Raw genomic sequence first — 11,676 nt, forward strand, 5'->3', positions numbered from 1 at the left:
AAGTCCAGAAATCTAACCATATACAGCATTGTAGCAGGACAGTCCCGCAACACTCCTTTTCCTGTCTTCTGCCTTCATTCACCACCCACTTCCTTTTTAAACAATCATCTGCCTGAGAGACAACACGGCAGCTGTAACATCATGTAACTCAGTTGTATCCCAAATTTTCTGATCAAGGAGATTATGGGGCCAAAGAGGAAAGTGATCAGTGATATAGAGTGTGCCTAAGGAGAGTCACATGGAGAGCAAACATTTTCTCAGGCTTTCACAGAAAGCAAAGTGACCAAGCAATGTCTGTGACTCATCCACATGGCTGACACTGACAAAGGATCTACAATCTGAGGTACAAGGTCTCAGGATAAATCCTGAGGGGATTTGACTGACCTTACTAGATACAAAAGCTACAATTCTTGTTACGTAGGTCTTGCTTTACCTTGGTCTTAACCATCCTGCAGAAAAGTATAAAAATGAAATATAAGAGGTAAAGCCATGTTGTTATGTTGAGCTGTAGGGAACTCAGGTCAACAACTTCTGACATTGCCAGTCAAGCGGAAGACCCAATACTATTATGGACTACTGGACTATGAGTTCATACACCTGTAATATTTAAATGATGGAACTAAACAAAAAAAAGTGGATACAGATGAATGACCATTTTGCATCTGTGTATTCAAAACGGTTAGGATAGATATATAGCTACATTCTCTTAATTCAGTGAATAGAGGGATTTGTTCTAATAGTGTTTGTAAATAGGATATCATGTCTGCATCTTGTACAACAGCCACTAGGAAGACAGTATGCAATGTGTTAATTATTGAAACTATCCTACCAATTTGATTTGAAACTCTCTCATTGCTATTTGTTTCTCAATAAAATTATGGAAAGAAAATAAAGTGTATTTATTTTCAGCTGTACCATATGTACTCATATTGAGCTGTACCTGAAGAAAAACAGTATAATTGATACAACACCCAAAAGAGATACACAATTGGTGTATCTCTAGTTTGTATCAAATAGAGAGGTCTCTCAGTGCAATCCCAGGTAGAAGTGAATGCAACAGTCTTCCACTGAATCTTTTCCCATGCAGCTTTCATTATGGCTATATGAATATATTTTACTGTATTTTGCACAGGTGCACTAATTGACACAAATATTTCTGTGCAATTAGTCACTAAAGTAAAGGTAGTTGGACTTACCAAGTGCTTGATTGTTGAGAAGTATGTCCTTGTGAGCCTGATACTTCTTGCACAACTGAAAAATGGGGTTTGTGAACTTAAGGGTTACTTGTCCTCATTTTTGCTTACAGTGCCACATCTGTCATGAGAGGTATTATGTGAAATATTAGATCATTTTGCTAAGCTTTTTTTGTTTTCTACTTACTGAGAAAGTAATCACTTCTCAACCTTTTCTCCTTTATGATCAGAGCTTATAATTTTGCAAATTGGAAATATTTTCTGTTCAAAGTAAAGCGAAGATTTGTGGCTGGTTAAAAATGCAAGGAGCTGAAGACAGACAGACCAAAAGAGAGACTTACCTTGGTGAGTGAGCAGGGGACCATCTCTGGGAACAGCAGCCAGCTCCAGAGTTTTGGAACATGAGATTGTAAGCTAACAAAAGGTATTTAGAGGGGTGGTGTATGTGAGCATATCTGGGGCCAGCTTCTCTCCCAGTACTCACTGTATCTTTCTTCCAGCATTTGCCCTTTTACATTTTCTAATTTTTCCACTCTTTGAATACGAACAAGCCCTATTACCTCTTCTGCCCTAGTCTTAGCCTGGATGGTATTTGTTGTTTTCCATTTAATGTCATTGTCTGAGAGTCTCTCATTCCTGAGTATCTATTGTTGCTCTTTTATTGGAGAGAAGCAATGGATACTTATTTATTTCACCTTATCATGGTGATTTATTTTCCTAGTGGAGGTTTCTTTACACTTACAAGTCTGAAGTTCTTGCTACACTTGCTTTTGTTGGGCTTCACTCATTTGCCATTACTGAAACATATACGAGTTAGGGTGCTATAGTTCAGTTCCTCTACTCTGGCCTGCCTGAAAGATTTACTCTGGCGTGTTTTTCAGATTGGAATAACCAGCCTATTGTAGAGCATGATGTATCTGAAAGTGATTCTCTACAGATCATAACAAAGAGATTCCAAGAAGATGAATATCAGGGTTCTACATTTGAAGGAAAGCATGTCTGTGAAGGTGTGAAGGAGAACTCTCCCAGAGAGGTTCCTGGTCCATGCTTTTTTCAGAAAGGAGGTTTTGGGGGAATAACCTTCATTCACAAGGATGCATACCCTGACATGATCAGTCAAGCATATAATGTTAAGAAGAGCTTGATTTTAACCACAAACCTTGTTGCACATCTCAGGGTGTCTACAGAAGAGAGCCTGCATCAGTGGGAAGCAGACAACATACATGCTGATGAGATTTCCCAACAGAGTCATGGTGTGACTCTTTACCCAAAGAAAAAAGCTTGTAACTTTAATGAATGTGGGAAGAGCTTTACTCAGCACTCATCCCTCACCCAACACCAGAGGATTCATACAGGAGAAAAGCCCTACACATGCACAGAATGTGAGAGAGCATTTAGTCGCAGTTCCTTTCTTGTTCAACATCAGAGAATTCACACTGGAGTGAAAGCATATGAGTGTGAGCAGTGTGGGAAAACATTTCGATGCCAATCATTTCTCACTCAGCATCAGAGAATACACACTGGGGAGAAGCCTTATAACTGCACTGAGTGTGGAAATTCTTTCCGCAATTATTCACATCTCACTGAACACCAGAGAATTCACAGTGGAGAGAAGCCTTACAGGTGTGATAGATGTGACAAAGCTTTCAACCAGAACACACACCTTATTCACCACCAGAGAATTCACAATGGAGAGAAGCCTTATTTGTGCAGTGAATGTGGCTCTTCTTTTCGCAAGCACTCCAATCTTACCCAGCATCAGAGAATTCACACTGGCGAAAAACCTCATCAGTGTGATGAATGTGGGAAAACATTCCAGACAAAGGCAAACCTGTCTCAACATCAGAGAATTCATACTGGAGAAAAACCCTACAAATGTAAGGAATGTGGCAAGGCCTTCTGTCAGAGCCCATCTCTTATTAAACACCAGCGAATTCACACTGGTGAAAAACCTTATAAGTGTAAGGAATGTGGCAAAGCTTTTACCCAGAGTACACCACTCACCAAACATGAGAGAATCCATACTGGGGAGAGACCTTACAAATGCAGTGAATGTGGCAAATCCTTCATTCAGAGCATTTGTCTCATTCGCCATCAGAGAAGTCACACTGGAGAAAAACCCTACAAATGCAGTGAATGTGGAAAAGGTTTCAATCAGAACACCTGCCTCACACAACACATGAGAATTCATACTGGTGAGAAGCCTTATACCTGTAAGGAATGTGGGAAAGCCTTTGCACATCGTTCTTCTCTTACTGAACATCACAGGACTCACACTGGTGAGAAGCTATATAAATGTAGTGAATGTGAGAAAACCTTCCGCAAATATGCGCACCTGAGTGAGCACTACAGAATTCACACTGGTGAGAAGCCTTATGAGTGTATTAAATGTGGGAAGTTCTTCAGACACAGCTCAGTCCTTTTCAGACACCAGAAACTTCACAGTGTTGAATGATTCAGCCACATAGATTATGACAGATTTGCTAGAGTGAATGACTTGGAATCTGGCTGAAGGAGAATCTGGCTCCAGGAGTAGGATGGAGGAAGCTTCACTGCTGTTCTCGGGCATACTCCAGAAATGGGAGTAGGTGTGAATAATAAAGCTGACTCCAGGTGGATCCCCAGGAGTATGTGGTGAAAAGGAAATTGCAACTTCAGATAAGCTATGGGCCACCAGTCCTCCCTCTCCATATGACTTGGGGCAATCATAAGTTAGCATTTGTGCTCCTACAAAACTCCTTCCCACCCTCTGACCTTGTTAACCTACATTGGATGGGGAGGGGATTGAGAGTCCCTTTCCAAACAGTGTGGAGGTACATCAGAACCTGAAGTACCTTCCAAATGCTTATGGCTTCTCTGATCATACCTATGTAAGGAAACCCCAGCCCTGGGGAAGTGGTCCTCTGAAGGAGAGACAGAAGTAAAAAACAATGTATATTCTTTCATTTGTTAAAGGAATATGTGGAAGACCCAGCTTGCTCTGTATAGGTGTCCTTATGAAGAAGGCATATGTTAGGGTGAGGGGAAACTTTCCAGTCCTTTGAAGCATTGTAGATTAGTTGAACTGTGAAGGAACTAGGGCAAATGAATGCCATTTTCTAGAAGGTACAGAGGAAAATCTAGTTTATATCATAGAACTTTGATTACCCAGGGAAGATGTGGTCTGTGGTACGTGACTGATGATAAAGTACTTCAGCTGAGAATTTATGTGAGACTGTAGTCCGTATACAAAAGCTTGCTATGGCCTCAGTTGTACATGTGCAACTTGAGGCTTGGTCAGACATTGGTTTTCAGTTACCAGGGGATAGGAGTCAGCCTATACTAACAATGTCCTAACAAAAAGGGATTTACTGGCTTCCAGGTAAAAGGATTAGCGATGAAGGACAGCCTATCAGGTTGTGGTGCTAACCCTTAATAGATTGTTGGCATTTGTTATGGAATTACTGGGGGAAAAGTTAAGAAAATGAAGCTTTTGTCAAATTTCCTAAAATCTAGATAGCACAGTCATTACTGTGATGCTATTTCATTCTGAGAAAAATGGTAGTTTACTCTTTATTTCCTCAGCACGTTTTATGTTCCTATCTAGCATCCAGAAATTGAGCTCCAGAAGTAAGGCTACCCTTTGTCCAGTACACTGGTACCTCATTTCACAAAATTAATTTGTCCTACTGTTTTTAGAGCCAGTGACCACATGTGTATTTGTGTGGAAATGATGACCACAGTTGTGTTTATCAACTAATGCAGAGCTGCAAGCAAAAACAAAATTTTGCCAAATACATCTGTTTGTGAACCGAATTGTTTGCAAACAAAAGTATTCATTAATGAAAGTACCACTGAATTTGTTAGTTTCTAAGTTCTGAAGCTTGTATAATTTAAAATATGACAGTTTTGGGCTGGGGAGATAGTTTGGTGGTCTAAGTGCCTGCCTGGCAAGTGCAAGGACCCAGGTTCAATCCCCAGTACCATATACTATGCTGGCCCTAAAACTGGGTCTGGTTGTGTATGCCTGTAATCTCAGTGCTTGGGAAGCTGACATGGTGATCACCATGAGTCCAAGCTATGTAGCAAGACTTTGTACTGAATAAATAAAATATTTTAAATTTTTTTAAATAAAAATATGACTATTTGAAACAACTACAATAATTTGATGGTAGAACACTTGGTTATTTGGAACCCGCAGTACTTAAAAATGTGTGTCCTCTAAGCATTGATTTGGGCCATTAATGATCTCAAATGGGAATAAAGTAGAAATAATGCATTTACTTTCCTCCTCTAGCATGAAGAAGACATTCTCCAAACCTACCCGGAGGAATTCATAACTGAAGGGATTAATACCATATTGACAGAAATGATCCTAAGAAATCTTCCTAAGTGCTTTATGTTCATGAAAGCACATCAAAATAAAATGTCGGGGCCGGGGAGATGGCCCAGTGGAATAAGCGCTTCCCTGGCAAGCGCAAGGGCTTGAGTTCAATCCCCGGTTCCTCAAAAAAAAAAAAAAAAAAAGTAAAATGTCTATGAGTTTATACTTCCTAGTGAAAATAATACTACAGAATTAATTCCTGACACAAAGTAAATGTTCAATAAATATTTGGTGAATTAATATGTTTTAGCCTATCTTTGCCTACTAAAACTAAAGAACTTCATAATGTGTTGATGTTTAGAGTATACTTACACACTGCTATCTTTTAAATCTTCCATGGAGAATAGAAAAAAATGGAGTTTCCTTGAGAAATAGGAAAAATTTAAAGGTGAAAGATACCATGAGTTATATTAAAAAACTATTCTAAGATGAACATGACCGAATATTTCAGTTCTCACACTGAAAATATCTGGCACATTTTTACTTCATGATCAAACAGGAGATCTTATCTTTGCCCTTAGCCCGTATTCTCACGTCACATAGGTGCTCCTGATTTTCCTTCAGGTGCTGAGAGAGCCCAGTCATTCCAGGGTGACCCTTTTTCTAGGAATTGCTTTGTCCTGCAGGCTTCCCTCTTACTCAATTTGCAATTCCTATGCAACCACATTATCTTATTGAAATTATTTATTGATCTGGAAGCCATCTTCATTCCTATTTTTTAAGTTCTTGCTGGCCTTGAACTTGCAGTAACCCTTCCTCTGCCGTCCAAGTGCTGAGATTATAGGTGCTCCCTTCCATGCCCAGCTCCTAGAGCTTTAGGCCAACTCCCAGGTTTACTTCCCAAACACTGTGTCTGGTTTTCTAACAGTCTTCTGGTTTCTTGTCACACTGCGCTGTCTTTCATATTGTGGATGATCTTTAGAAGCACAACTGGAAGTTTCCTCATCAGCTGCCACTCATTGCCCAGTACGTTCTATTTCAGAATGCACCTTCCGGGCTGGTGAGATGGCTCAGTGGTCTAAAGCACCTACTTAGAATAAGCTTAGCAAAAAAAAAGCACAGGGACCGCGGTTCAATCCCCCAGCACCACATGCCAGCCAGCCCTGCCCCCTGGTGGGCTGAGCTGGCCACACACACACACACACACACACACACACACACACACACACATAAATAAATAAATAAATAAAATAAAAAAAAATGCACCTTCCCATTCTCCGTTGTTTCCTGTTATTCTCTGGACTGTGGTGTTTTGTGGCACATACGGTTCCGGTGGCCCTTTTTCTTTCAGCTTACAGTTGTCACTTCTGACTGAGCTCAGCTAATACTGCCTGCCTGCCTGCCTGCTTTCCTTTCTTTTCTTTCTTTCTTCTTTTTCTTTTTTTGAGATAGCTTCTGCTTTGTAGCCCAGGCTGGCCTTGAATTTGCAGCAGTCCTCCCATCTCGGCCTCTTGAGTTTGGGAATTACAGGAATGTGCTAACACTCCTGGCAACATGTACATTTTACAGCTGCCTCCCAAATCATTTTCTGTGTGTGTGTGTGTGTGTGTGTGTGTGTGTGTGTGTGTGTGTTGTACTGGGGATTGAACCCAGGGCCTTTTCACTGAGCTACATCCCTTGCTAAGTTAACAGGCTGGGTTCCACATTTTGATCCTCTTGTTTCTTCCTCCCAGATCCTAGGATTATAAGCATCTGCCACCATGCCCAGCTTTCACCACTTTGTGATACATAACATTTTATTTACAACTCTTCTCTTCCCGCTGATCTATAATTTTACCAGGTGGGAAGAATGTGATAATCACCATTGCATCCACAGTGACTGGCATGTAGAAGTTTCTCAAATATTTATGGAACTAAAATACTGAATCATTGCTCCATGACAACCTGTGAATTGGGACTTGTTTCTGACAAGCAGAAAAAAGGAATGGTGATTGTGTGTGAAGTATTTGCCAGCAACAAATACTAAACCATTCTCCAAAACTTAGTTTGTGGTTTTGTCAAACAGAATACTCCCTAAGAAAAGGTAGTAGTTATAGGCAAAGGAGTTTACTATAAATTAGCCAAAGTCCCATCACAAGAAGAAAGAAAATGAATGCCTTAAAGGATACATCTGCTGGGCTAGCCTAATATCTCAGCAGCCTAAAGTTCCTCAGGCAGGGCACAGCGCCCTGGGTTTGAGCCCTGGCATGTCGTGACAGCCCTGCTCCTGGATGGTCTGAGACAAGGACTGAGAATGGGTGTGGTGGAGCATACCTGTATTCCCAGCATTTGGGAGGCTGAGAACAGGAGAATTACTGTGAGTCCAATCTACATAGTGAGACCCTGTAGACCCTGTCCTAGATACAGGAAAAAAATTGCATCAACTGTAAGTTCTATGCACTCAGCTGACCAGTGTGATATTCCCGTCATTCCAGTGGCTCAGAAGGCAGGAGCAGAGCGATTGAAATTTGGAGGCCAGGCAGGGCCATTTTTCTGAATCCCTGTATGAAAATAAGGGCTGTGGATATAGCTCAGTGGTGGTGTAGCATTCACACAGCCCTGGGCTCAATGCTTTGTACCGGATAGTCCTGGCCTGGCAGGAGAGCTGCTGACAAGGCCAATGGTGGACAGTCTTGGAGCTCTTGGCATCTAATAAAGAATGGGGTTGTTTGCTTGGCTTTTGTTTATATTTGTTTGTTTTGAGACAAGGTCTTGCTAGGCAGTTCAGAAAAATTTTGAACTCTCTATAGTCCAAACTGTTGTTGAACTCAGCAGTCTTCCTGCCTCCACCTCAGATGGCTGGCTGGTATTACAGCCTGTGCCACTCCCAGCTGTCTTGCTTATTCTCAGTGGGGCCACATCATATCCTCAGAGGGACCAAAGAACACAGGTGATGGGACTTGTCCAAGGCCACATGACTCATCAGAAATTTGAGCAGGGTGCCCTGCTTTTCATTCACGTGTTTTCATGAGTCATACTTCTATTCTCTATACCTCTCGATCTGTTATGGAGAAGCCACTTAGGTCTCTATCCTTCATCAGGAGGGTTGGGGGCCCGCACTTTATAAGATAAATCTAGTTTTTGCCATCAGAGTCTCTGACTCTCCTGAGTGTGAGGGTGAAGACCTGGCTCTGCCTTCACTTCCTTCAAAGGTGGGATCTTAACTCCTAATTACTCTTCTCTCATGGTGGAATAAAAACCTGACACTCAAAATGAAGGAAGGAAGGGTTTATTCAGCTCACAGTTACTGGAGGTTTCACAGTTTAAAGCAGCCTCAATTACGGAGGAAGACCTCGGAGCCTTATTTGCTTGAGAGAGGGTCAATGTCTATGTCTTTTCAAAACATCTCCTCCCTGCCTGAGGCGGCCTCAATCACAGACACCTCTGCCCCATTCCACAGGGTCTGGAGGAGAGGATGGGGCACTGCGGAGGTCCAGGACGACCCTCTCCACACCTCCAAGGGAGGCCTCTTGCAGCCTCCTGCAGGGTATGGGGTGTGAGGGCAGAGTGCATGCTGCCAGTTAAACTGTGCCTCTCTGGCCCCACCCTTGTCCTTTCACCCCGCCCCTCAAGCCACTAGCTGCTCCTGGAGCAGGGTCTGCCCCATGAGTTACATGAGGCTTTAGGGGAACAACTAGACACAAACCATAACAGGTGGATCTTAACCTCAACCCTAGGGAGTACCAGCTTCACTGCCCTCATTGGCCACATGTCAACTTTTGTTTTATGTTTTTAATTTATTTGGTACAGGGTCTCACTACACAGCTCAGATTCGGAATGATCTTCCTAGTCTCAGCCTCGGCAGAGCTGGAATTATAGGCATTCGCCACCATGCCTGACACGGCCCGCCTAGGATTCCAGGGCCAGCATGACATGAGGTACCCGGGATTGAACTCGGGTCCTTGCACTTGCCAGACAGTCACTTAGACCGCTGAGCTATCTCTCCAGCCCCATATGTGGAGTGTTTTTGATGTCTGTCCATACTAGTCACTTTCTAAACTAGCTCAACCTAACATGCTTTAATCACGGATTACTGTTTCTAGTGAAACACCCTTCCTAGGCCTTACGCCCACACAGAAGAGCTGTGATTTAGAAATTATTATTATTATTTTATTTTTTGGTATTTTAGGGAAGGGTCTATAGGGTGTTCAGGGTCTCACTACTAGATCAGACTCGCAGCGATCCGCCTATTTACAGCCTCCCAAGAGCTGGAATTAAAGGTGTGTACCACCACGCCCAGTCTCAGTCGCCATCCCAGCGCCCCCCTGGGGGCAGGGCCAGCACAGAGGCCCAGGGATCAAAGCCCCCGCCCCTGCATCTGCTTGCAGGCTCTTTAATCCGCTGAGCTATTTGGCCGGTCCTAAAATTCTTTGAACCCTGAAAGGAAGAGAAAACATGATTAGATGTAGGTTTTCTGGCCTGTGCAATGTTAGGGCTGCAGGGAAGAAATTACTGCTGCCAAGGAAGGGCTGAGACTGTGACAGCGGTAAAATTTAGGGGCGGTAAAATGACGTTGCCACGTGGCGTGTCACTGTCTTTCTACAAAGTGGCTCCTCATTGAAGGTGCTTCCTGGAGTCCCCAGCAGTTCCCTTCCGGTTTGGGGAAAAGAGCCCTCCTGGAAATCTGAACGCACCTTCTTTGCTGCTTTTCATTTATTCAGAAAGCGTTGCCCCTGCGTGCTGAGTCACTTCACTGAAGGGGCACGCAGTCCCTGTCCTGTGCGCGCAAGTAGCAGGCGCGCCTAGGAGGGAGCCAGGCGTCGCTCGGGCTTCAGCCCTGGAAGCACTTGTCTGAGAGCAAGTCTTACACATGTTTCCGGAGTTTTGTAGAGGGAGTCCGGCGTCACCGAGCGGCCGATTGGTCACTGCATCCAGGCTGACCAGAAGCGTGGCTCAGGGTCATGGGAAAGACGGTAAATCTAACACTTAGGGGAGTCAGTCATGTGTAGTAATTTACATGGATCTACCTCATTCAACCCCTAAGCACATGAAATCTAGCACTATTGGGGTTTCATAAATGAAGTAAGAGACACACTGGCCAGAGATAGTATTCAGTTTGTTCAGTATCAGATACCAGTTTCTAGTGGAATAGGATGAAGTGATCTAGAACCAGGCCCTGTCGTTTAATACAGTACTACTCCCATTAGGAGAGCCTACAACCTTGTCTTTCGGCAGAGGCCCCCGTCCCTGGGAGGCCTCTCCCTTTCCATACATTCCTCCGCTCTGCGGGAGGCTAACTGAATTTCCCCGCTGTGGGTCCCCGCCACTGCTGGGCAAGAGCTCTGCCTCGCTCTCGGGAAGCACTTTTCAAATAAAAGAATGAGCAACCGCCATCCAGGACTAGAAGGGTTAACTTGGGGTGGTTTTTTTTTTTTTTTTTTTTTTTTCTCATCTGTTCTTAGAATCAAATCTCACAGAATGTTAATACTAGAGGGAGCTTTAGAGGTCTGTTTTTCATCTCACAGATAAAATCACGGATAAGACAAAGTGATTTGCTTCAGGTCACTGAACCTCTGTCCAGGCCTTTCCCACTGCTGGCTCCTGTAGTCCCTCCGTCTTTGGCTATCAGGCCAGGGGCTTTTCCCACAGGCTTTAGGAGCTTCTGGTTTCACCTGATCTCCCACGAAGGCAATTTTACCCTGGGTTGCTTCATCCTTGAGGGCGGCGGCTCTTTGTGCACTACCTTCTCCCTCAAGTCTGCACCTTTGCTGACTTGCTCCATGACATGTCCCAAGGCAATGACGAAAGTCTTCATTTAGATGGAAGTAGCTACTTGGTTAGGGATCGGCAGCTCCCTTCTGCAGGTATCCTTGCAGAGAGTGATGCAGGTAGACTGAGGACTTACAGGTGGCCCTTTCACTCCTTGGGGTCCCCGAGTCTTGTGTTTTCTCAGAAGATGCGCAGGAGTCAACCATAAGCAGTTGTGTTCCTAAAAGCTGCTCCCTGGTGAGTGAAACTGACCTGGAGAGCCCAGCACGGGTCATTCCAGGGGCATTCATTCAGAAGTGGCAGTAGACTTACAGGGACGCCCACAAATGACAGTTACACCTGGATCCAGCAGCCTGGAAACACAGAAGCACCTGGAAATGGGTACCATTTTTCTTCAGATGAGTAACAGTGACCTGTAGAGAGCCCATGCCG

The 11,676-nt window shown here is 43.7% G+C and overlaps 1 protein-coding gene across 3 annotated transcripts in view; it reads left to right on the forward strand.

Annotated features, from left to right (window-relative positions):
• Znf502 (zinc finger protein 502) overlaps positions 1 to 5,586 on the forward strand; it is a 26,036-nt gene extending 20,450 nt beyond the window's left edge. For 2 of the 3 annotated variants that reach the window (XM_012516782.2, XM_023700625.1), the window contains exons 2-3: positions 1,424 to 1,538; positions 2,075 to 3,698. In XM_012516782.2, coding sequence (XP_012372236.1) covers positions 1,493 to 1,538; positions 2,075 to 3,648 — 1,620 coding nt within the window. In that variant the 5' untranslated portion in view covers positions 1,424 to 1,492 and the 3' untranslated portion in view covers positions 3,649 to 3,698. Of the gene's footprint in view, positions 1 to 1,423; positions 1,539 to 2,074; positions 3,699 to 5,469 lie in introns of those variants that run through there. The other variant, XM_023700626.1, reaches the window with a different exon arrangement.
• Positions 5,587 to 11,676: the final 6,090 nt, after the last annotated feature.

The sequence above is a fragment of the Octodon degus genome, unplaced genomic scaffold, assembly GCF_000260255.1.
Source record: "Octodon degus isolate 3935 unplaced genomic scaffold, OctDeg1.0 scaffold00126, whole genome shotgun sequence".
Lineage (NCBI taxonomy): Eukaryota > Metazoa > Chordata > Mammalia > Rodentia > Octodontidae > Octodon > Octodon degus.